The sequence below is a fragment of the Sorex araneus genome, chromosome 6, assembly GCF_027595985.1.
Source record: "Sorex araneus isolate mSorAra2 chromosome 6, mSorAra2.pri, whole genome shotgun sequence".
Taxonomy (NCBI): domain Eukaryota; kingdom Metazoa; phylum Chordata; class Mammalia; order Eulipotyphla; family Soricidae; genus Sorex; species Sorex araneus.
The window spans coordinates 4399194-4424841 of record NC_073307.1 but is presented as its reverse complement, the minus strand read 5'-3'; the positions used below and the strand labels follow the sequence as shown (position 1 = coordinate 4424841).

Sequence of the window (25648 nt, the reverse complement as noted above, 5' to 3'; positions counted from 1 at the left end):
GCAGAGCTTGGGACGGAGTCTTGAGCACCGTCAGATGCGGCCCGCAAACCCCCGTGACATGGCCCACGGGAAAGGCATCTGTTGTGAGATTAAAGAACTTTCTCCACATCATTTGGGGGGGGTGGGGTTGGAGAGTGGAGAGTGTCACATATGGCTGTCCTTGGGGTGGGGGTGGTGGGGTCACTCCTGGTGCTGCTGGGGATCAAATGTGGGTGGAAACTGGGTCCTGATTTGGAAGGCGGCACTTCTTACGTCTGCCCCACTCAAGACATTCTCCATCTTTTAAGATCAAATTGCGATGCATTAGAAAAGAATGTTCACACTTGCTACTTCCACCTGACACATACTGGCTGCTGGACAGGGAATGTGTCTTTCCGTACGGAAAGGGGTTTTGGAAATCAGATTTTCTGTCAAGGTTCCCTTGGTGGCGTTCCTGTCTGTTCAGCATGCCTGTCCTCCCAACACACCGAATCTGAGGTTTTTTGTATCTTGCATTTTCACGCGTGTGGATCGCCCTTTCCTGCAGCCAGGGTGACACAGGAGCAAGCAGCTGCCATTGGGTCAGGCAGGTGATAATCTGCAGGTGCTTTCGCACAGAGAGGGCGTGTGCCGCAGGGAGCGTGGGCTCAGGAAACAAGCCGCGGCACTCGAGTCTGTGGGACACGGCTAATCCAGATCAGCCTGACCTCGGCGCCCGCAGGACCCAACTCGATGAAGAGCTTAGTTGTCGCTGAAGAGGCAGAGACCAGATGAATCATATCAAATGTGACCATTATGGGGCTGAAGATGATTCCTAATTAATCTCTGATCCTCAGAGGTATCGCAGCCCCCCAATCTGCGTGCCCAGAAAGGAGCCCAGGAAAATACCTAAGTGGCAATTTACCTAATCTTCAGCACGGGGCACAGCCGCTGTCATTCCCGCTATGGAGACAATGCCTGCCTCGACAGAGTGGGCTGTGGACAGGCTGCCTGGCAGCGTCCCCTCGGGGAACAGAGACGTACGGTCTCCTGGCCTGCCTCCTGGGTGTCGGAATCTCGATTAAAGCCAACAAAACAGACTTCTGCCGGGAGTCAGTTGGCTAATGCTTCTGAAGGGCAGAGAGCACTTGGTGGCCGCAGGGTTGTCCCCAAAGTCAGAGGACTAAGAGTTTGAGAACTCACCTCCCTGCGCTTCTTCCCAGCAGGCATGTCCAGGCACCCCGCGGCTCCTGAGATCCCCACCTTCTACCCCCTGTCTCCGGGTGGCGTTGGACAGATCACCCCACCTCTTGGCTGGTAAGACCCTTTCTGTTGTGAATACACTCTCTCCTGCCTAGAATTAGCCTTATGAACGCTGACACTTGTGGGGCCGGGAGGAGTTTCACACCAACACGCAAGGTGCTAACTTGACTTCATTCCCATTTGAAAGATTATAAAACACAGACTTTGACATGGACTGAGTGAGTCTGCTGATAAGTGTAGCAAATGACAACAGAGCACTTGCTCTGAGGCTACAGTCTTAGGGTTCCGTTCGTGGCTTTGGGCTTCTGCTCAGCTCCCGGGGCTTGAGCTATGGTCTTCTCGTTCTTCTGAACTTAGAAAACCTTTTCAAGCCATAAACTTAGACTTGCTGAATATCTGTCTTTGCTGTGTAATTGGACACGTGCGGCAAATGCTCAGGAGAAAGCAGCTTGTTGAATGCACCTTTAATGTTTAAAGTCACCAGCGTGGGCTCAGAAATAGAAAAGCTGATGTGAGGATGGGAGAGGAGGGAATTCCCCCCCCCACCCCCAGAGCCCAAATGCTGTTTTGTTGTCTCTAACAAATCCTTAACTGCTGCTTTCAAATTTGTTTCGTTATAAAGCTAAAGGAAATAGAGTTGGGGAAGACATTTCATTTTACGTTCTTTTATTATAAGTAGAACCTACCAAATTTCCACTAAGCTCCTATCCGAAGGCGGGTTCCCCTCCCCCTCCTCCGGCTCCCTCACTGCCCTTTGTCACAGCCTGACCCTATCTGGACACCTGGACACGCGGCGTCTCTCCCCTCCTCTGGGTCAGGGAAAGGGGGGCCCGGCGGGGGGCAGTCGTAGGTTGGGGGATGCTCTCCACTGCCACAAGCCTAGGATGGAGGGAAATGGAGTGTTTTGAAAGTCTTTGTTCTTTTTCTCGTTTCTGTTTAGCGTTGGGGCCACCCCCAGCTGTGTTCCTGGCGGGTTTGGGGGAACCATATGGGGTGCCAGGGATTGAGCCTGGCATGGCCATGTGCACGGCAGCCCTGTTCCTCCAGATATAAATAAATGTGTATCTCCATCTTTCCTTCCCTGAAAATCTCAGATTCTGGTTACAGATCCAGGCCGTTATTCCCCCATCTCTGGGGGTCCCTTACACTCTGTGATATTTGGGCTTTGGGGTGGGGGGAGGCAGGTCGGGGTGTGGCTCTCTTTCAAGTTCAGGGGGTGGGGGGGTGTTCTGGAGAAGTCCCGCCTTCCTCTGTCCCCTCGCGTTCCCACGCCCAGCCCCGCTGCTGGTTGGTAACTAGTGTTGTCATTGATGGGTTCCTTTCTTCTGTGACCTCAGGCAAGGTCAGCCTGTCTATCCCATCTCGGGAGGATTCAGGCAGCCCTACCCATCCTCCCTGTCCGTGGACACCTCCATGTCCAGGTAGGTGGGGGTGCAGGGCCCGCTGCCCTGCCGCTCGCATCTGTGCCTCTGCTTGCCTGGGGTCGCAGGAGGGTGCGGGCCGCCTTGCGTCTGTCTTCCCCGCGCCTGCTCCCACACTGGGTGCCTCGTGTCCCCGAGCCCCCGCCCCCCACCGTGCCGCCTGCAGGATCCGCAGGAGAGGGCGCCAGGGTGGCACTGGGGGTGGGGGCGGGAGTTGGGGGCGGGGCTGCAGCCACATGGGGCGTGTGCTAGTGTGGGACTCGGCCCTCTCTGGACTTGCTGTGCCAGTGGCCCGGAGCTCCGTGTCCGCTGTGTGATGCTTTTGCTTCGGGGCCCTCGGACTCCTCTGCACGCCTTTGGCTGGTCTTTGGAGCCAGGGGGCTCCGTGACGGCCTCAGGGGCTTCACTTTTTCTCTGGGGCTGAAATTCACATCTCCCTCCAGGGTGGTGAATTTCCATGTTCTCTCAAAACTCCTTTGTTTAGCACTACGGCAATTTCTCCGGATGAGGGGGGGCGGGGGTCCAGGTCGCACCCTCATCTCTGCCCCCAATCTACTTTCACTCTTTTTATCCTCCTAAGAATAAACCAGCCAGAGTATTTTCTCACAGGCAGTGGGAAGGCGGGGAGGGAGGGTGGGGGAAAAGCATCCTGTAGTTTTGCGAACCATTCATGTAGCAAAGCAGTGTGGCTCTTGCAAACATTTGTATTTTTAACATGTCCTGCTCATGTTTTAAGATGGTGTCCTGAAATATTCTGGATCCAGGCAGAATCTCTTCTTCCCAGATGGAGGGATTAGTTTTACAGGCTGTGAGGAGAGGACCCTGAGTGTTGTTGAAGCACACGTTTCATAAGTGTTTAGGAAGCAGAGATTTCTGAGACATGTCCCCATCTGTCCAAAGCACAGTGCAAAGTACAGCCCGCCTGTTTTTTCTTGCATGGCACTTTCCTTCCCCGGCTGGACAGACAGTGGCAAATTCTGACAGCTTTATGATCTGCCACCAGCGTCCTTGGGGTGAAGGCTGGGAGGCACCCAGCCCTGGCTGGTGCTTGTCTCTGCTCTCCGCTTCACTAGCTGTCACATGGCTCTCGGGAGCTTTACTTTTGTCCTTGAAGCCGCGTCACCTGGGCTGATAACATGGGTGGCCTTGTTAAACAGGGTAGGGCTCCCGCCACCCATGTTCTCAGAGGCCAGCCGCCGGCAACGAGTCGGACGTGCTGTCCTGCCCAGGAATGTTCCGCCTGAATAGCAGGGTCGACGTCTAAGAGTTGTCTCTTTTGCAAAACTTTGGCAACTGCTCTGCAAGAACAGTGACTTCTGCCCTTAATCCTGTGACCGGGGGCCTCCCAGGAGAAATGCCCGTTTGTGATGGGAGGGATAGTCCCACCTCTTCTCTCCCCGAACGCGGAAAGCTCCTCCACGCTGGGGGCCCGCGGGTGTCCGCCGCCCGGCCGCAGCCCGCACTGCCGCATGTCTCTGCGCTCTGCTCTCTGCAGGTTCTCCCACCACATGATCCCCGGCCCGCCTGGTCCCCACACCACCGGCATCCCTCACCCAGCTATTGTAACACCTCAGGTCAAACAGGAGCACCCCCACACCGACAGCGACCTAATGCACGTGTGAGTACCACGGCCCGCTGCCGGCCCGGGGAGGGGGAGCTGCGCCAGCACAGGCGTTAAGTCCTGACAGGCCAGTTGCCATGGGTCCTCGAGTTTTGGGGGGTGGGGTCCCTCAGGAGGAGGGGTGAAGTAGGCTGTTCCAGAATGTGGGTACCCCGCTGCCCGAGGGCCTCTGTGGTCCTGTGCCAGCAGTGGGGGCATCGGGGAGCATGTGATGGTCCATGAACACCCCCCAGAGGCAGGCGAAGCTGGTACACGCGCGGGGAGGAACCTGAAGTTCCACGGGCCTTGAGTGTCCCCAAACCAAGACCTCTGGTTCTGAGCGAGGGGTCACTGCGAGCTGCCGCTGAGCCCTCGCTGTCACCCAGTGTAGCTGCAGGGGACCGTTCTCGGACCAAAGCACCCCCCAGCCCACAGCCCTGGGCTGCTGTCCTGCCCTGGTGGCTCTGGGGCGCTGCGGAACCGGGGGGATGGAGTGTGTGATCGGGTGCTCTGCCTCCCCACACCCCCTTTCAGGAAGCCTCAGCACGAGCAGAGGAAGGAGCAGGAGCCCAAGAGACCTCACATTAAGAAGCCTCTGAACGCTTTTATGTTATACATGAAAGAGATGCGGGCGAACGTCGTCGCCGAGTGCACGCTCAAGGAGAGCGCGGCCATCAACCAGATCCTGGGCAGAAGGGTAAGCGGGGGCGCCGGACACGCTCGGGAACCTGCCCCTGTTCTCCTGCAGTGCGAGTGGTCGAGGAAGGCGCCCACATACACGCACACCTCCCCGGTCCCAGAAGGGACGGGGGAACAAGACAGCCGCGGGGCTAAGCGATCGGAAGCTCCCTAACCACCACCCTGCCAGGCTGCTCCTGCCTTCTGGTTAGCATTCCTAACCGATTCTTTATTAAGGATAATGCGCCAGGCACCTTGGCCGGCACCACAGTCTGGTCCTTCATGGGACTTAAGAGTTCTGTGACAGGGAATGCGTGTCAGACAAATAAACCAGTGTCTAGCTCTGATGAGGCCAAGTAGAAGGAGCCCAGGTAGGAGCACCTGAGGAGCGGGCCATGCGTGTGTGCGGGTGGGCTACAGAGAGGCGGGCGTCAGCCACGCTTGGGGGTGAACCCTGGCAAATGCTATTGTCACACTCCCCAAAGCCCATCTGTTCTGTGCAGGGGGCGCAAAAGGCGCCTAGAAAGTCTTGCTCCCCATCATCCGGGGTTTCCGGCTGAGGTGTAATGGATGCTGCTCACTTTCAGGGGTGCACGTAGCCAGTCAGCATCCTTGCCTTGCGCTAAATGACTGAGTCCACTTCAGGCTTCTTCCTCCATTCCTGCACGTAGTAACCCAGTTTTTCCTTTGCGAACTCCTCAGTTCCATTCTTGGCCACTCTGACGTTTGCTCAGCAGCTCAGTGACCCCAGGCCTCCGCTGCTGCTGTCGGAATGGGCACCGGTTCTCTGGATTTTTCTTTACACCCCCTCGAGTGCTGCGAGACTTTTGCAGAATACCTGCTGTATGCCGCAGGTAGACATTGTGAATTCTTCCGTTTACTAGTTCACATCACCTTCACTGCAGTTGTGAATTTGGAAATGCTTTTTTTCTTAATCGGTTGAAACTGTGTGGCGGCAGCTTCAACTGTGACTTGGGCATTTCTTTTATCAATGTCTCAAGCAGCGATTTGCAAATACATGTTCTGGTGAGGAGGGTCTTTGTGAAGTGGGAAGGTCCTGTTGGAGCTCTGAGTCGTTTCCCCGCACCTGCTGCATGCCTGAGGCGTCTCGGCATTCGAGGCAGAGTCCCAAGCAGGAGGAAGGCGGGTCGCCTCCTTGTGTGGCGGGTTCTTGTCAAACTGCATAAAAATGCCGTTGTTCCGTGCGCAGGACCCAGGGTCGGGCGTGCAGGTAGATTATGGCTCTTCTGCTGCCCTGTGTACGCTGCTTCATCTTCCTGGGGATTTTTAAACACTCCCAACCGCATTTCCCATCAAGTCTGAAGAACTCCCCCTTGAAAGCTTAAGGGCCGAGGGTCGTCTCCTGACCCTTTAATAGAAGAAACCACAGACAGAAGGGACTGATGTTCTGATTCCAGCGTGTGTGGAAACTCTTCATAGGTTTTTACCCCCTTTTCTCTCTTGAAGTGACAGTTCCCTGGCCTTAGTGGGAACTGTCCTCATCAGGAGAGTGGCAGGGACGCAGAGGTTTACTGTCTTGACTGCACGCCCCCAACAATTGCTACTTTCTCAGCTTCCTTGACGATCCCAGATCCCAGCGTGTGTCCTGAGAGATGGTTCTCATTTGGGTCTCTCTGGCTTTGATTTGGACACCTGTTTCTATTTATAGTCTCCGAGGGCTTTGATTAAGATCAGGTTTTCTGTCCTTCCTTAAAGCTCTCCTCTGGCAAGCTTGTTCTTGTTCCTTTAAAGCTCCTGGTTTTAAAAATCATGAAATTTTATACTGGGATCAATGGAATTCATAAAAGTTAGAACTTAAATCCATCCTAGACTTTTTTTTTGGCTTTTTGGGTCACACCCAGCGATGCTCAGGGGTTCCTCCTGGCTCTACACTGAGGAATTACTACTGGCAGTGCTCAGGGGACCATATGGGATGCTGGGATTCGAACCCGGGTCGACCGCATGGAAGGCAAACGCCCTATCCGCTGTCCTATCGCTCCAGCCCCCACATCCTAGATTTTTAAGTCAGTGATTTTTCTTTTTATCAAAGTCACGTCATACTTTGGTCCCTTCCCCTCTCTATTCTCCACTTGCCATTCTCTCAAGCTTGCACCTTCAAGATGTCCCACTACCAGTTGGACTGGATCCAGTTATGTTTATCAACCCAGGTATATCCTGGAATAGTTCTCTTTTGATTTTCATTGATCTTTGCTTTATCACTAGAATATGTGTGTGTTCATGTGAATTAACTAGTTTTCCCATATTTGGTTTTGTTTGGGAGTTACATCCCACACACCAGTGGTCCTCAAAGTTTACTCTTGGCTCTACACTCAGGGATTGAACCTGGGTCGGCAGCATGCAAGGCAAGTGATTTACCCACTGTACAATTGTTCTGCCCCCCAGCCCCCAGATTTGGTAATTTTAGTTTTCTTTTGGGGGCTACAAGTGGTGCTGGGGGTGGAACCCAGTCTCATGTACAAAGTTTGGCCCCCTGAGCTGGCTCCCTAAGCCCAAGCTTTTACTTTTTTAGACTTTTCTGGGTTCTCAGAGGTCCTGTAAGTCTACGTGTGGTCACTATTTTTTAAATGTTGGAAGTATATGAGTTCCTTCAAATTACATGGTATTTTCCGGCCTCTTGGAAAAAACTTTATTCCAGTCCCTTGGTAAAACCTTAACAATAAAATGTGATTTAACAAACAACAACAAAAACAAAAATGTTACTTAAAGAGCCAAAATACTTGCCTGGCACTCAGCCACCCCTGGTCCAGGCCCCAGATCCCAAGTGTTCCCCTCCAGGGGGAAGGGAAAGGAAGCTTTTTGGTCAAGACCATCACTTGCTTTCACTGGGAGAATTTGCGAATCGGAAATCTCAGAGAAGGGAAAACTATTTGGAGATATGTCAGCTGTTTAGTTTGTGACCTGCTTTTCCCTCCCATGTTTCGCTCTGTGTTGTTAACTGGGATCCTTTTGTCGACCTGACTTTTCTCCTCTAGAAGAAAAATGCTGTTGGCTCTTTGGTAGTGTCTGGAAAGGCAGAACACACAACTTCATCTTTCTTGCTGGAGATGAGGTCTGCTTAAAATCTGAGGTGTTCCCAGCAAGGTGTATTATGTTGCCTTAAGTTCTGATGGACTGGAGCCATAGCAGAGCAGGTAGGGCGTTTGCCTTGCATGCGGCCGACCCGGGTTCAATTCCTCTGTCTCTCTCAGAGAGCCCGGCAAGCTACCCTGGCGTATCCGATATGCCCAAAACAGTAACAACAAGTCTCACAATGCAGACATTACTAGTGCCTACTTCAGCAAATCGATGAACAATGGGAGGACAGTGCTACAGTGCAGTGCTAAGTTCTGATGAACTGTACTTGTCAAATGAGTCAACACATTTTAAGTCAGACTTATGCCTCTTTTAACTTTTCCTCCCTTTGGGCACCTTTAACTCCAGAAGCGAATTAATATTAACTTAGAGTATTTTCTCAAAAAAAGTGGAGGCTGGTTTTTTGTCTGGCCTGGCTTCTTCCCCATAAATGGGAGAGAGGTGGGGCCTTGGGGACGTCCCCTCTGCTCCCTGGCACAGCCTGGCAGATTCCTAATATCCTAAGGCCTAGTGGGATTTACATGGGCGGGGGTGGGGGGGCAAGCTGTGGGAAAAGACAATTATCTAGCAATTATCACACTTTGCAGATGATAAAAAGGGCTAAGTAGGGTGTTAAAATTCCCAAGGAAAGTTCTTTTTCATTTATATTGGACAGAAGTCACTTTGCTTTGACTGACGCATTTCTCATATCTTTGAGGGGAATTTTGTTTTGTTCTGTTTTCATATTTTCGAGAGTAATTCGCCATGAAATGAGTTATTCACAACTGCGTTTCGGGCATACATCCCCCACCCCCCCACCTGTGTGCCTCAGTGAGGGCCACTGCTAAACATCTAACCCTTTAGCACCGCCCGTCCTGGGCCGCCCCCTTGAGCAGGCAGGTTTCCTTCTACCCCTGAGTCGCTTCACTCAGCAGGAAACTCGAAGCTCTTGAAGGGAGAGTGTATTTCTGCAGCACTGGATCTCCTGAAACTTCCAAGAAACTTTTCTTAAATGCTCGAAGTGTTCCTCTTCAGTGCCTGAAACCAGAGCTGCACTCACCATGGCTTTCTCCTCTGTCTCCGTTGCAGTGGCATGCCCTGTCCCGCGAAGAGCAGGCTAAGTACTACGAACTGGCACGGAAGGAGAGACAGCTTCATATGCAGCTCTACCCTGGCTGGTCTGCGAGAGACAATTATGTGAGTCCCCACGTCATCGGGGAGACACGTTCAGAGTCTGCCATCACCTGCAGAATTTAATGCACATGGGGTGCATTAAATTTAATCCCCTGTCTGTGCACAGGGGATTGAACCTGAGTGACTGCCTGCAAGTGCCCTACCGGCTGTACTATCTCTCCGGGCCTGTAGCTTTAACAAGATTTCATGCATATATCATAATCCTGAAATCTTTAAGATGGGAGGTGGGGGGGGGGGTACTGATGTTGAGTCATACCCTGAGGTCTGAGCTATTCCCGGCTCTATGCTGAGGATGGGCAATAACCTAACCCCAGGTGATATCAGGGATTCTAACCTGTGAGCAAGGGCTCTACCCCCATATTTCCTAGTCCTAATGTAGCCCTATTTAATTATTCTTAAGGTTCTTGCCTTGCATGCAACTAATCCCCAACATCATTTATGGTCCCCCGAGCACCAGTAGGTCTGTGCCCCGGCACAAAAGCATAATCCCATGATGCGGTAAGCGTCCCTTATCTTCTGGATTCTGGCACCCTCAGTACTGACACCATGGCCCAGGCTTTCCTAAGACAGACTGGTGATAAGTTACAGATGGGCGGCAAGAGTGAAAGTTACGTGAATGTGCTTGCTCAAATATCAAGGCATTTGGGGATCACCATTGACCACGGGTAACTGAAATTGCAGAGAAGAGGGGAAATCTCTCCAAGCCAGTTTTGTTCCCTGCCACTTCTCTCTGAGAACCTGGTGTCCTGTTACTTGTTCTTTTTATATGCGGGAGGCACTTTCCCATTAGGGTGTTTCAACAAGTAGTGTTAGTTTACTGTTCGTAGGCATTTAACAACTAGGAATAATTTTGCAGCCAATATATGTATGTAACAGATTTTCCCTATATGAAGGACTTTTATTTCTGTAGAATAAAGTGGAAACTGTAGAAGGATAGAAATAGTTCTGACTCGTGATCCGCACTGCCAGGCTGTTTCCCAGTGGACATATTGCAGTTTCTGGTCGTGTACTCACGCAGTGCTCTCCAGACTGTCCTTCGCTACCGGGCTGCCTCCCTACAGCAGAAACGGTTTGAGCACGTAGATATTTTGGGGTCTTGTGCTCAGAGGGGACACAAGACCTGCACTCAATCGACAAGTAATTTAGATTTCCAGTGTAGACGATGACCCTCTCTGAAAAGAAGGGGGATCCCACTGCCTGCCTGCGACCCCCCTGTGGAAGGCGTTGTGGGTGAAGCCTGCGCCCCGTCCACATCACTCTGGACTGAGTTTCTGCTTCCCTTTGTGGAGGAAGATCAATCTCCCCCACAGGGGTACAGAACTGTCTCCTAGGTTCCTTTCTCTGAAAGACGGAATGGAAGGGGGCTGGGTAGGTGGTTGGCCGCCAGCACCCACCCCGTAAATTGAATCTCCATCCCTCCTCTGCTGCTCTCCTTTGGAACATGGAGAAGTGGGAAGAAAGGTGGGAAACTGGCCTTTAAAGATTTCTGCTTGTATGATTTCTTCTTCTTTTTTTTTTGGTGGTACCAAGAGGTGAAAGAAGGTGCTCTACCACTATAAATGGAACTTGAATCTTTTAAGTTTGTGATCAAGCTGGGCCTGAAGCCCATCTGCTCTAGGAAGCAGAGTCCTTGAGTGGAAGAACCCTCTCTGGGATTTCCTTTCGTGCAGCAGTGTTGAGGACAGGGAAGGGAAAGAACAGCAGTAGCGGGGCGGCTGTTTTCTCTCGCTGATGGTTGCCTCTCTTCACCAGGGGAAGAAGAAGAAGAGGAAGAGAGAGAAGCTGCAGGAATCCACGTCAGGTAGGCACCGCCTGGCGGCCTGGCCACCCCATGCTCTGAGCCTCTTTCCACGCACTGATGCTCCGAGCCGCGGTTCCCTAACTCTGCTTCCTTTCCAGCGGGCCTGTGCAGGCGCGTCTCCACTCCTCTCCCCTTGCCACCTGGAGTCCCAGTTGAGCTGTGGTTTGTTTTGCTTCTGTGTCCCTCCTTTCTCCCTCTCGCTCCCGCTCTTCTCCGCACACACGTCCTTCGGATTAGTCTGCCATATGCTTCTGGGTCGCCCCGGAGACCTTTTCTGTGGTTTTAAACTCCAAGACCAACAAGGGTGAACCTTCCCATCCATTAGAGTTCAGGTGTCTGTCGGCAGGGTCCCGCTGAGTTGCCCTGAGTCTTTCATGGAATCAGTAAGGCCACTCCTGGTGCCACACAGTGAGCCAGCTGCTATGAGAGCCACTAAAGAGACCCTCCTGATGTTGTTACTACTCATATTTGGAATGTACGAAAACCTCGTCAATAACAAAATTGTTAAAGACACAATTTTCTGCAGGTACAGGTCCCAGAATGACAGCTGCCTACATCTGAAACATGGTAAGAACCACGCCCGGCCGCCCGCTCGTGCTGCCCCCACTCAGCACTGCTCCTGACCGAGGGAGACGCCCCCATACCCAGCCCAGGCTTCCCAAACTGACGCTGTGTCTAGTGGCCCTTAGCGCCTGCCCGCCCCGAGGAGCTTGGGCAAGCCTGTCTGCTTCCAAAATGACCAGGGCTGGAGAGACGCGCAAAGGTTAAGACGACTTCATGTGGCTTCACCCCGATTCGAGTCTCGGCACTGCATCTGCTCCCCTGAGCACTGTCCCACGCGTGGGCCACCCCAAAAGATGACAGAACCACAGAACATCTTTGTACTCCATAAGCCAGGAGGAGTCTGGGCCTCAGAAGCTTCAGCCCCTCAGAAAGTTTTTCCTTAGTTGAGGTGATAGGTGTGTATTAAAGTAGGACACTTACGTGACAAACGATTGTGCCTTGAGTGGTGCCCACAGCAGCCCAGGAATCCTGCTTTCTAGGCACTGGACTGCTTGTGAGGATTCTTCCCTTTGATGCTGCTCTGTCCGCAGCCTTCCAGCCCCCTCGCGCTCCCCCAGAAACGCTTCCTGCTTCCTCGCTGCTGCTGCCGCCACATGCAGAGTGACTGTGCTCAGCACCCCCAGTACACAGACACACCGTCCAGTCACCTGCCCTGACCACACCCAAGTGACCTCCCTAACTTTAGTGCTGACAACCCACGGAGTGGCCAGATGAGAATTCCCAGTCATCCGTGAGCCTGAACAACCCATTGTTAAATCTTCATTTCCTTGCCTGGGAGGCGGGAGTAACCGCACCCCACGGTTCACACTCCCCAGGTTTCCCGAAGTCTTAGCGGCCATGCAGCTGGCTTCTCTGCGTGAAAAGGGAACCAGCCCTCCACAGAGCAGCCGACCTAGGCATCTGGAAGCCCTGCACTGACAACGGGATCAGCATCACACAGTGCTAGACCAAGTACTCTGGATCTCGGGGCCCAAGAGATGGGCTTGTTTAGAGAGTCCAGAGCAAGCACTTCTGTGGGGCTGTTTGTTTTTAAAAACGAACAAGGAAAGTGGAAATCCCTCACTAGTGCCCTAGAGATCCCTAATGTTGATTCACGCAACTTCTGTTTGTACCCAAACCTTCACTGTTATTTCTAGTAAAAAAAAATCATTGCACAAATTTCTGTACATCGAAGTTAGTCCTTAATGGGCACCATTATCCTATTAAAATGTACCCCACGCATCTTTTTCTTAAAGTCAGGGCTATTACTGTGCTTTGTCACTTTTTCTGAAGTAAAGGGCTCCCTACTTCAGGAAGACAAAGTTGCAAGCATTACCCCCACCCCAGTTCTTGCCCAGTAACTTAAGGGTTTAACTTGTCCCCTGCAGGAGCACTGGGCACACAGCACCCCTAGGAGAGTGCACACACTGGTATCCTTTATTGGGTCTGCAAATGCCCAGTGAGGAGCAGGCCAGTAAGTCAGCAATTGCATTCAGCAGTGGGGGAGTTCTGTTCCTCTTGCAGGATCTAGATATGCAGAAGAGTAACTAAAAAAGAGTCTACTTTAAACTATGAAGGAGGGCCGGAGTGATAGCACAGTGGGTAGGGCATTTGCCTTGCACGCGGCCGACCCGGGTTCGCTCCCCGGCATCCCATATGGTCCCCCAAGCACTGTCAGGAGTAATTCCTGAGTGCAAAGCCAGGAGTAACCCATAAGCATCGCTGGGTGTGACCCAAAAAGCAAAAAAAATAATAAAAATAAAAAATAAACTATGAAGGAAATGCAGAGAGGCAAGGAAGACTTCCTGGAAGAAGCAGCACTTCTGAGCTGCTCAAACATTAGGAAATTCTTGGGTTTGGTAGAAAAGGAGTGGGGAACGGACACAAACTTCAGCACTTGAGAAGCTGTTTTACTTTGGGTACATACAATGGTTCAAATGCCAAACTTCTTAATGAAGATAGTGAGGAATTAAGAAGCAGAGAACTAGGGTTTTTGGGTAGCTGGAGAGAACATTTATTCCAAACTGGTCATACCAGTTGGTTTCTGGATAGTCACACTCACTCTTCAAAGCTTTAAAAAGCCTCCATGTGTGATAGCTAAAGGTGACCTTGGGATAGTTCCCATGTCTCCAGACTGTAACGTTGGAGAGCTAGTTTTAAAGTAGTAACAAGCTAAATTAAAACTGAAACACAAATCTACACTCCCTGAGCTCAGCACACAGATGAACATAGAGAAAACACAGACACCACATTCACAGTCTTTTGGTTAGTTTTTTTCCCTGAGTTCAACCCCACACCGGCATTTTATTCATCTGCCTGAGCTACAGCTCTACCCCTGGGACTAAGTTTTACCTGGGCCACTTGCTCCCGAGAAGCACCTGTTCTTACGTAAAGCATGCTCCTTGGGGCAGGATGGCTCAGTCTCAGCACTGCATACTTTACTGTGCCCCACCAGTGATCCCAGAGAACAGAGCCCAGAGTAAGTCCTGAGCACCGCCAGATGTGGTCCCCAAACCAAAAAACATAAGCCTTCATTTCCCTGGGCAGAGGAGATACTGTGGGAAAGGCTGGTTCCAGGATCTAGATCTAGATCAGTAGTAACTGATGTGCGTATAGTGCTGGGTGCAAGTATTTAATGACCAGCCCGCGGAGCCGGGGTACAGCATGTGCCTTATGTATAAGAGGGCCAGGTTTGAACCCTGATACTGTTCCCCTGAACCCTCACCCCTAAAAAAATTAAAAACAACCAAAAGCACACAAAAATACACACATTCCTGGCACAGAGCTCAGGATCATTCCTGACAGAGCTCGGGGACCCCATGGAATACCATGCATTGGGCCTGGGTGCACCCTAAGCAAGGCAAGTGCCTTCCCCCTGTACCACCTCTGCAGCCCCCTGGGTTCCTCTTGTGGTCCTTGAGCACCAGGTGGCCCTGGTGTGGCCCGCAAGCCTCCCCTGGATGCCCAGCTGTCACACAAGACTGTGCTCTCAGGGAGGGCGTGCGTCTGTGACCTCGTGGGCCTCGATTCTCCCTCTCATGTCAAAACCTGGATTTCCTGTCCTTTCTGACGGGTCCTGAATTTTGCTTCCTTGTGCTCTGAACCCTGACCCCCCAGAACCGGGATGTAAGTCTGGGTGCCTGCTCCAGGCTAGCATGTCAGCATGGCACACAGCTAAGTCTGGGTGCCTGCTCCAGGCTGGCACATCAGGATGGCACACAGCTAAGTCTGGGTGCCTGGTCCAGGCTGGCATGTCAGAACGGCACACAGGAGAGCTAGAGCGGCCTTGAGGTGGGCCAGGTCTCGGATCACCGATGTCCCCGTGGCTACAGCAGTAGGGTGACTGGCTGACCAGCCCCTGCCCTGTGGGCCCAGCAGTCACATGCTGGCAGTGGGCACTGCTTGTCTGCCTGGAAGGGGCATGGGAGCCAGCAGCACCTCTCCTGGCACAGCCTGCCCGGGCGGAGACCTCGTTCCTGCTCCCAAGCTGTGGCACCGGGGCACCGGACTGCTTCTCCCCACTGTCCTTAATACCTTCTGTACCCTCCTAGTCCCTGCCACGAGTAAGCCCCGAGCAGCGCTGGGTGTAGCCCCAAACAGAAAAAGAAAGCTATTTTTATTGGAAAACTGGAAGGAGAATAGGTGTACAGGGTTTGTGAGATCCTCTTGAGAGCCGGGGTATTTACTACAGTTCACAAAGCCCCGAACTGTAGTTGGCTTGGAATAATAAGTGGTTGGACTCTTTAGTCCTTTAGACAGCATGCTTCCGGCCGAGCCTCTGGACTCAGTGCTCCTCCCACTGCCAGAACAGACCTCTTGAAACCGGAAGTCTGCGGCCAAACATCCAGCAGTGACCCATGCTGCCAGCTCTTGTACTATGGCCGAACCCAGGTCCTGCTCGAGGCCAGCAGCCTGCTCCGTCCCTTTCCACCTGGAACTGTCCCTATCCTTCTGTGCTGCTCTGTGGCTCTGGGACTTACTGGGGACCATGCAAATGAAAAGTAGATAAGGTCTGAGTTGAGGTGGGGAGCACTCTGTGTGGAGGATCAAATCTGGGCCGCCCACAGGTGGAGCAGGTGCTGGTCGTGAGTCTTGTGACCCTACGCTGCTGCTTCCCGTTCTTTGGGTGCAGAGCTATGGCCGCAGGCCTTTCAGGAGTGAAGCTCTGGCTTGAAACTACACAGGTGGGGGCCAGAGTGATAGTCCAGCGCTTAGGGCATGTCTTGTGCGTGGCTGACCTGGGCTTGATGGTTGGTTCTCTGAGCACAGCCAGGAGTGATCACTGAGTGCAGAACCAGGAGTAGGCCAAAGCATCACAGGCTGTGGCCCCAAACAAAAACACAGTGCAGCCACAGCAGGGGGCCCGCCTTCTGACTGGCTGAGGGCACTTCTCTGGGATGACTTCTGGCTTGATTATAAATTCCACCTGACCTGCAATGTTCTAAATTTTTACTTATATTCTCCATTAATATAAGAAAAATCTTCCTTCATCTATGATTTGTCTTTTAAGATTCTCTGATAAGAGATTTTAGTTCTCTGGCAGCATGGTCTCTTACTCTTCTCCTTGCACAAAGAAGTTCTAGAATTGTCTCTTCCCCCCCCCCCCCATTTAAGGAATCTCCCCATGAACATGTATAAACGGGGTGGGACATGGTATGGGCCTCATGTGTCCTGGGTGCTCCTCCCCTGCCATGGCCTGTCAGGGTGAGGAAGCGTCAGCTGCCACAGGGCTGCCTAGCCGGACAATGCAGCCAAATCAGGCTCAACCGATGCCTTCTCATGCGGACACAAACACCCACAGTGCCCCTTGTGAGGCCAGGGGTGCTCTCGGTGGAGCCACCCCTGCATTGTGCACAGCTGCTCACCCAGGATGGGAAGCAACATTCGTTGTCATCTGTCCCAACAGAATGTAGATGGCACCAAGCAGCAGAGAGCAGAGCCCGCCCGAAGCTTTGGCCCTCAGCACACCTGCCCTCGCACTCACAGGCTCACGCGCGCACCCGCGCTATGGAAAATATGAATGCGGTTGTGGGTCTCTGTGCGTGTCTTCCTTTATAGAGATCAAAGGGATTTTGAGGGTTCCCCATTGAAAGCGTCATGAGGACCCGTCTCTCCATGGGGCGAGTGTCCTCAGAAGAGACACGGCAGGCTGGTGAGAAGAGGCCACAGGGGAACCCCATCCTTGGCCCCTGATGGTTGAAGCACCCGCCCTCAGCCGGGACTGACCAGCTGATCCGCCCTGCTGCCTCTCCACCAGCCCCGGCCCCCCGGGATGGCCGAGTGTGCCATCTCTGGTCTAGCACCGCGCCAAGCGGCGGGCCTCGGGGGAGCACAGGGCCACGAGGGCTTCTCCAGTGTCTGCAGTACCTGTTCCCAACAGGAGGCCCGTGCACGGGACACAGGTGCTGTGGCAGAGACAGAAGGCAGGCAGCAGAGGACAGCCTGTCCCGCAAGCCTCGGGAGTACCTCTGTGTCCCTCTAGCCTCCCTGGGAGTCTGGACTCCCCCACACCCAGGCTTGTGCAGGGGGACTCCCGGGACCCTGAGACAACAGGCCTGTGCGGGCCTGAGGGAGCAGTTCTGGCCCAGAACCCGCCCAGCCCCTCCTCCTTTGACTTCACTCCGCTAATGAGCGGCGAGTTCCTGCCCTCCCGGCTCTGGGCGGGTGTGCACGCCCTGGCAGCTGTGGGCCCTGGCCCTGGCTCCCTCCACCTCCACTCTGCCAGCTTCCGGGCACCCAGCACAGGCGGCCTGGGGAACCCCGGGAGTACGGCCCCCTCGGCGCTCTGCTGCTACGTCTCGCCCAGCCCCTGCCGTGTTCCCTCCTTGCCTCCTCCCCACCCTTGGCATCCGAGCGTGCTCTTTGCCTTTTCACCATTTTTTGATTCTACACGTAAACGGTCATACTGTCTCTTTGACTTTCCATTTACGATAAAGCCTTCAGGGTCCATCCATTTGGCACAAATAACAAGATGTACATTTGTTGTGGCTAAATAATATTCTGCTGTATGTACCATGCGTGGGTATATGTGACATGTATGTCCCAGGATCACGCCCAGGGCCTCACTGGCACATGCTGAGCCAGGTCCCTTACCTTTTATCTTGGCTGGCATTTAGGTTATTTCCACTCTTGGGCCTTTCATCTAATGCTAGAGAAAACCTAGTTTTGTTTTCTTCACCCAAATACCAGAATGGAACTTGTGAGATCACAAGGTAGTTCTACCTTTACTTCCTGGGGAGCCTCCAGACGGTTTTCTGTCGAAGCTGCATACTGCCATCACCCAACCAGGCACCCCTTGCTCTGTCCTGGCCACACTGGCGCTTCCTTGAGACCCGCCATTCCATGGGAGTGAGTGCTACCTCATCGTGGTTTTGATTACATTTGTGATTTGTGAGGGCAACCACCCTTTCTTTACTAGTTTGGCCTTCAGAGGTCTAATTTGCAACAAATTTCGAATCAGATCTTCTGTCCATGTCTTTCTTGTTTTGTTCTTGTCCATTTTAAAATTTTTGTTCTTGAGCTATATGAGTTCTTTGAATGTACTGTACATTATTCCCTTTTAGATATAATTTACAATATTTTTCTTTAGTTCTATAGGTTGCCTTTAAATTTTTTTGGCTGCATTAAGGATTTTTAGTTTGATAAAATCCCACTTGTTTATTTTTGGTATTGATCTGATAGGATTTTATGTTTGAGCTGATGCGAGAAAGAATGCCATTCTTGAAATCTTCCCATTTTCCTTTACCCTGTGGGCTGGGAGTAGCTCTGCCCATTTGGGCTCCTGTTACATTTGGTGAATAGCTCCTTTCTCAAGACTGGCATTTGTTCCTGGAGAGCTTCATGGGTTTCAGCTGTACGGGGCGTCTCGTGCCCCTTCAGATCCCCTCCACAGCTGGCCCCACGCGGTGACTCCCAGAGGAGGAGCCCAGCGCCTCCATCTGTGGGAGGGGACCCGCCGCTCTCTTTGAAGGCGGGTAATTGCTGGTTTTGATTGTGCCGCTGCCTTCACGGGTGGGTTAGGCTGCGCTCGGCTTGCCTGGCCTGGCCCAGCCGCAGCCCCCAGTGAAGCCTTAGATGTGGGAAGTCTCCAGTCTCCCGAGCCTCATGCCTGTGGTTTCTTGAAAAGAATCTTGATTTGACCTGTTTTCTATCTGTAAAGCGATGCTGTAAGGCCCATCTCTCCCATTTGGAGGAGGGTTGGTTCACTCCAGATGAGCTAAGGAGCGACAGCGTCAGGCAGACGGCCTTACTCAGCTCTTGCCAATTTGTTTGGATGCTGTTATGCAATTAGAACAGCTTGCTGGTAGCAACAAACCACTTGTCCGTGGGCACTTGGTCTCTAAAACCCACTTTTCGGGACTTGTGAAATGATGAGTTGGGTGGCAGCCTGGTGAGTTCAGGACAAAGGGCTCGAAGGGCTTCCTACGTGAGGGGTATCTCCTTCCAAGAAAGTGGCTGGGCAGCACTGGTCATCGGGACGCCAGGGTTGTCGGGGTCTGTTACTCCTGTGGTACCCAGGGCTAAGTGGTGATGGGGGTACAAGAGGCAGAATGAGGACCAGAATTGTGGGGGGGAGTGGGATTGGGAAGTGCTGGAACCACAGATATGACGGAGCCAGAGCTTGTGGGGGCAGAGGACCAGCAGGGCTGTCTGTACTATGTGCCTGTGGGGCGCTGGAATGAGGCAGTGACCTTCTGGCTGCTCTGCATTCTGGGTCCGACCCAAGGCCATGGCCCTGGGAGCTGAGAGCCGCTGGAGGAGTGCGCCTCTAAATGGGGCTGCAGAGCACTGTGCTGGGAGAAAGCCGCTGCCTCCCGCATGCACCTCACAGAAGGGCTGGGCTGCCCAGTTAAGGAGGCAGCTGATTTCACAGGAGAATAGGACCTCGCTGGACCACAACCTCTGGCTGGTCTGTCTTGTTTTGCTTTTGCTGTAGTGTCCTAGATACACACTTGCTCCCAGTCACCTTGGGAACAGCTCCAGAAGAGCTGCCCACAGGTCCCAGGCTGCCAGTGCCGTTGGTGCCCCCTAAGTCTGGAGGGGAGCACCCTGGGCCCCGTTTGCAGCCCACCATCCAGAGTTTGTATTATTAAGTGGTGTCAAAGCATCTTTCAATGTTTCTTCTCTGTCTTTCCAGTTGAAAGCATAAAGAAACCCAATATTATTTAGAATTTGCAAAGGAAATTGCGCCACGTATTGGTGGCAGGGGGTGGGGGGCTAGGTCCACAGAACTGGAGGTCCGGGAGGGTGAGCTTTCGGGATGAGGCTGAAACCCAGGAATGGAACTGAGGATTATTTTCCTTTTCTTTCTTTGTCTCCTCTATACAATGCTATATTTATTTTTAATCATTTTTTAAAGCCTCTGAACATTAAGAATTTGGGGATTTGGTTTGGGTCTTTCCTCCCCCCCCTCCACTTAAGTCCTAATCATCAATTTCTAACAAGAGTTATTTAAAGATATTTGCTAAGTATACATTTCAAGGCTAAAATTAGAGATCCTTACTAGGGGAAAAAATATTCTTAAAAAATTTTCATTCTTGGGGCTGGAGCGATAGCACAGTGGGGAGGGCATTTGCCTTGCACGCAGCCGACCCAGGTTCGATTCCCAGTATCCCATATGGTCCCCTGAGCACCACCAAGAGTAATTCCTGAGTGCAGAGCCAGGAGTAACCCCTGAGCATCACCAGGTGTGACCCAAAATGCAAAAAAAAAAAAAAAATTCATTCTCGAACTGCACATTTCAATCTAGGTAATACTAGCTTCCATCATTGCACGTGTTTCAGAAGGACAAGGCCACAGCACTCCAAATAGGCCACCACACTCCCCTCAGCCTGTCCTTCCAAGGGAAAATGGGAGATGCAGTCTTAGGTCCAAGTGGAGAGGCTGGGCCAGGGAGCTGGGGCATGGGCTGGAGGCGCAGGCTCAGCTGCCAGTGTCAAAAGGTCCAGACAGACCAGCCCCATGGGGCATCCCGTGCTGTGGCCTCAGTCGTGGGCCGGTTGGGGGAGCCTGCGGCACTCTGGCTCTTTGCAGGATGGTCAGACCTGGGTAAAACCATGTCAAGGGCTCCCCACAGTGGGCTAAAAGGACCAGACACTTTTAAAATGAAATTTTGTACCATGTGGAGCTGTGGTCCAGTGCGTGAGGCCCTGGCCTTATACTTGGCCAGCCCAGGTTCAATTTCTGGCTTCAAATTTGGTCCCCCAAGCCCTGCCAGGAGTGATCCCTGAGCACCGAGCACGGGTGTGGCCCCCAAACAAAAAACAACACATGTGGCTTCAGCCTGCCATTCCTATTCGTGTTTGGTCATTTCCCCCTATTCTGGAGTGTAAACTGCATTTCTCACACTTGCTCAGGGCACTAAAAATCATTTCAGCACAGCTCACACTGCCGACGCACCTGAGGCTCAGCAGCCCTTCCCCGCCAGCGCTGGAGGGACCACGCGAGCTCACCCAAACTCAGAGGCCTTCCAACCCGTACCAGGCGCGATAGAGTCCGAAAGGCCTGTGGCAGGTTCCCACTAACAGCATTTCGTGTCTTCCTTCCCGAGGTGGGAAACGAAGCTCATTCCCCACGTGCAAAGCCAAGGCGGCGACCCCAGGACCTCTTCTGGAGATGGAAGCTTGTTGAAAGCCCAGCCCGGCTCCGCCGCTTGCCCTGTCAACCCCCAAGGAGAGCTGACGCCAACTTCACCCTGAGGTCACTGCTAGAGACACTGACCATAGAGACAATCACTGCCAACCCCCTTTCCTCCACCACCAGAGCCAAGTGCCCAATAAGACACCGAAGAGTTTCCCGAAGAAACGACAGAGCACAGAGAAGGCCGGAGGCCCCTGCCAGTGCTTCCTGTCACCTGAGCGAGGGCAGTGACTTGGCTCTATTTGCCTGTTGAGTGACACCTCCCTGCAGCGGGGGACCCTGCTCCAGGGGTCCCTCCTGTCTGCCTTTTTTCTCTCCCTTCTCTGAAAGCTTTTATTTAACAGTGCAAAAGGATCAACCTTGTGTTTGCTTTTTTTTTTTAAACTTGAATTTTTTTTTGGATTTACACTTTTTAGTTTGAATTTTCTTGTATATTTTGCTAGCTCTGAGCTTTTCAGTAAAATGCAGAGATCTGGAAAGGTGTGAAGAGAAGCGGAAATGATGGGAAGCCTCTAGGGCACGCTGTGGCCCTGCGCGAGGCCGGTATCCACAGCACGGCCGGAGCTGACCAGCTGCGGCTCCACGGAGCAAGAGGCTGGGGGCAGCTGTGGGAGCAGCGTCGTCCTGTCGCTTTTCTCTCTTCTCCCGATCTATTTGAAAACGATAAAACATCACAGATTCTTTCCTCCGACCCATTTGCGGTGAATTTTCAGTTCTTTCTGCCTCACCCCCTTGTTGTAAAAAGCCCAGCACTTGAATTGTTCTTACTTTAAATGTTCTGTATTTGTATCTGTTTTTATTAGCTGATTAGTGGGATTTTATGCCAGTTGTTAAAATGAGCATTGATGTACCCTTTGAAAAAAAAAAAACCACAAAAAAAATCAAGGCGCAGCCTTTGCCCCAAACTGTCATCTAACGTTTGTCATTCCAGTTTGAGTTAACGTGCTGAGCATTTTTTAAAGGAAGCTTTGTAATAAAAGATTTTTTTAAAGTCTCTCTTTTTTTATTAAGCGGGAAGTTGCTGGCCATCTGAGTGGCAGGGGTGACTGAGCCATGCCCTTTGGGGATGGGGGCGCAGCGATGGGGCAGCCCTCAGTGTACTCATAAGCTCAGGTCCTGAGAGGCACAGGTAGGGGACACAGGCCAGAGAACCGAGAAGGCAGTGAGTGGGGTACGGGCAGGAGGCACCTTCACAGGCGCTGTCCTGGGGCTTCCACGGTGGGTCTGAGCCATCCAGGAGCGTCCACGCTCCGGCAGGAAGGTGTCCACTTCCATTCACTGCGAAGCCATGAGCTTAGGTTACACTAGCGTCTGAACTGGTATCTGATTCTGCCAAACCAGTTACTGGTTAAATGAAACACAGAAAGCGCTCACGGCCATCATCTCGGAGCAGGCTGGAGAACCACGGGTCTAACACAGGGTTGCAAAGTTCAAACCACGGGCTACAATTCTGGTTCTGTTTCCTTTCTCCAACCTTCAGCACAGCTGGGGAACAGCTGGCTCCCACCCTGGTAATAACCCTCCACAGACTGTACTTGAAGATTGCCATTAAGTCACCCCTCAGATTTCTCTTCTCCAGGCTAAGGAATCCCGATCCGCGAACCTTTCATCATGGCCCTTTAATCATTTTCATTACTATCCCCTGGCACTTCTCCAAGTCCTTCGTTCAGTCCTAAACTTGAACTGGGGGGGGGGGAGGAGTCAATCGTGTTCGGGGACCTACTATTTAGAAGGGTTCATGGTCATTTGAAAAATTCTCTCCAAGGTCCCTTAACATACATGAATCTGGTATCTAACAATGATCTAAAGGCCATCACACTCCAATTACTTGGGGGTTGGAGGTGGGGTAGTTATTGCAAAACGCTGATAGCAGCCCTCCCTTCCACATATCTCAGAAACAAGCCAATTTAGTAATAAGGCGGGCCTGGCGGCGGAAAGGCTAAGGCACATGCCTCCCATTCTCAAGGGCCCAGACTCACTCCCCACAGCACAGTTAAGGGGAAGGAGGCAAGGATGGGGGCAGACTCGAGACAAGCGCAAGGACAAGCTGAGAACTGGGTTTGGCCAAAGTTACCTCCTCAGGTTCTGTGTCTCTCCTTAAGAGTGAACAGACAAGAGGTGGAGGAAATGGGTTGTTTGGATTCTCTGAGCCAGTGTTGCCCTCCACACACCTGATCTCTCCCCTTGGCCTTCTGTTTTTTTTTTTTTTTTCTTTTTGGGTCACACCCGGCAATGCACAGGGGTCATTCCTGGCTCATGCACTCAGGAATTATCCCTGGCGGTGCTCAGGGGACCATATGGGATGCTGGGATTCGAACTCGGGTTGGCCGAGTGCAAGGCAAATGCCCTACCCGCTGTGCTATCACTCCAGCCCCTTTCTGTTTCTTCTTGAACAACTTTCCCCAGGTAACCTGGACAGTGCAGTGCTCATCCCTGCCCTCCAGAGAAGGTGCCAGGAAGGAAAGGAGGGATGAGGCTGACACTGCAGCCCTCTGCCCTGCATTGGCATTGCCAGGGCCTATGGTTCTAGCTCGGTTAACAGCTCAGTGGCTGACATACAGTCACCTCTGTGCAGCTTAAGGCTATGACAATATGGAAACCACTCATCCAGGCCTGTAGGAGACACGGCCTGTGTGCCTTTCCTTTCAAAGGGGATCCGAATCAAGTTATTCACTAGGTTACCTGTACTTCTGCCACACGATTCCTTTCATCCCTACAAACTGGGGGACATAAGAGCTTTCTTGTGAGGCACAGACATAGGCATGCATATGTACATATGCACATGTGCACAGCTACCATGTGAAACAAACACATGCACTCATGTATGTATATGTGTGCAGTTGCCCTGTGAGATACCGGCACGCATATACATGTGCACAGCTTCCATGTGAGAAAATGGTACTCATATACATATATGTACATGCACACAGCTGCCCTGTGTGACAGACATGTGCGCTCATACATATATGTACATGTGCAAAGCTGTCCTGTGACAGCCACATGCACTCACATGTATATGTGCATGCACACAGCTGCCCTGTCTAATACAGGCACTCATACACATATATACAAGTGCATAGCTGTTCCATGATACAGACACTCATGTAAATGCAGACATATACCTGCACACATGAAAACTTAGACTTAAAAACAGAAACTTAATAGTCTGAGTACAGTCAATCATAATGTTCACATAAAGGTGCACTTCTACATGTTGTTTTAAGCATTTTCTGGAGGAAATATAATGAGCTTTGCTATCATTTAGTGGGACCCTAAATGATATTTTAGAAGCTTGCTATTCTAAGCCCCTTCAACTCTGACCCTACATGCTCTTACTCTGGAAGTTTGTGAGGGATGGAGGCAGGATAGAAAAGGGTTACTTAAGTAGGTACCAGAACACAGCTATCACACTGTAACACAAATCTGTAGTATGGTAGAGCTCTAACTTAGAAGAAAGAGGCTGTTGTCTTATTGGCCACGGTTGAATAAATAATGCCACGCATCATCAGCAATGCTGGGTGTACATGGGAAGACAACATGAGAAAAGCATTTCCTATACCTAACTACAACCCCTGTATCCTACAGAATATTCCTGAACGAAACTGAATGAGTAAAAAGAATGTCTGAACAGAGTAGGACAGGAATGTTCTCTAAGAACTACCTAGCATAATGTCTTTTAGGCCTAAAGTCCAGCTTTTTTTTTTTTTTTAAGAATATGGTTTAATGGGCTTTATTTAGGCTTTTTATTTTTCAGTGGGGGGAGTCATACTCAGGAAGCTCAGGGGCCAGGAGTACCTGGCTCTGCACTTAGGAATTACCCTTGGAGGTGCTCTGGAGATTATATGGATGCCAGGGATCGAAACTGGGTGTGCTGTGTGCAAGGCAAATGTTCAACCCACTATACTATTGCTCTGGCCCCCAAAGTCCAGCTTCTTAGTATAGGTTCAACGGGGTCTCATAATGAAAAATGTGGCAACACACAACCAAAAAGGAATTAAAAATCAACTGCAGGGGCTGGAGCGATAGCACAGCGGGTAGGGCGTTTGCCTTGCACGCGGCCAACCCGGGTTCGATTCCCAGCATCCCATATGGTCCCCTGAGCACGGCCAGGGGTAATTCCTGAGTGCAGAGCCAGGAGTAACCCCTGAGCATCACCAGGTGTGACCCAAAAGGAAAAATAAAATTCAACTGCATAGTGAGTCTGCAGTGTTCCCAGTACTGCTCACCAGGTCCCCGCTCTGTGCGAGTTGCGGTCTGTGTGTGAGGTAGAAAGGCAGCCCCTCGGAAGCCCAGGGCTCGGGTCATGTCAGATCCTCGGAGGGGACAGGGGCAAAGGGCCACACCGCAGGAGTCCCGGGTGGTCTCTGCCATCACATGGTCTCCCTAGCAGCGAGCTGAGCACTGCTGGGTGCGGCCCCCGCAGACCCCAAGGGCCACCTGCAGTACTGGACGTCCGGACAGACGCCTCCCTTCACCCAG

At 52.0% G+C, this 25648-nt stretch overlaps 1 protein-coding gene across 7 annotated transcripts in view; it reads left to right on the top strand.

Moving 5' to 3' along the window:
- Nucleotides 1-22163, top strand: part of LEF1 (lymphoid enhancer binding factor 1) — an 87241-nt gene extending 65078 nt beyond the window's left edge. The window contains exons 5-12 of one of the 7 annotated variants that reach the window (XM_055143204.1): nucleotides 1182-1275; nucleotides 2559-2642; nucleotides 4138-4260; nucleotides 4777-4939; nucleotides 9082-9189; nucleotides 10939-10987; nucleotides 11514-11554; nucleotides 21081-22163. In XM_055143204.1, coding sequence (XP_054999179.1) covers nucleotides 1182-1275; nucleotides 2559-2642; nucleotides 4138-4260; nucleotides 4777-4939; nucleotides 9082-9189; nucleotides 10939-10987; nucleotides 11514-11548 — 656 coding nt within the window. In that variant the 3' untranslated portion in view covers nucleotides 11549-11554; nucleotides 21081-22163. The remainder of the gene's footprint in view (nucleotides 1-1181; nucleotides 1276-2558; nucleotides 2643-4137; nucleotides 4261-4776; nucleotides 4940-9081; nucleotides 9190-10938; nucleotides 10988-11513; nucleotides 11555-21080) is intronic. The other 6 variants (XM_055143205.1, XM_004612705.2, XM_055143208.1 and 3 more) reach the window with 6 other exon arrangements.
- The last annotated feature ends 3485 nt before the right edge of the window (nucleotides 22164-25648 follow it).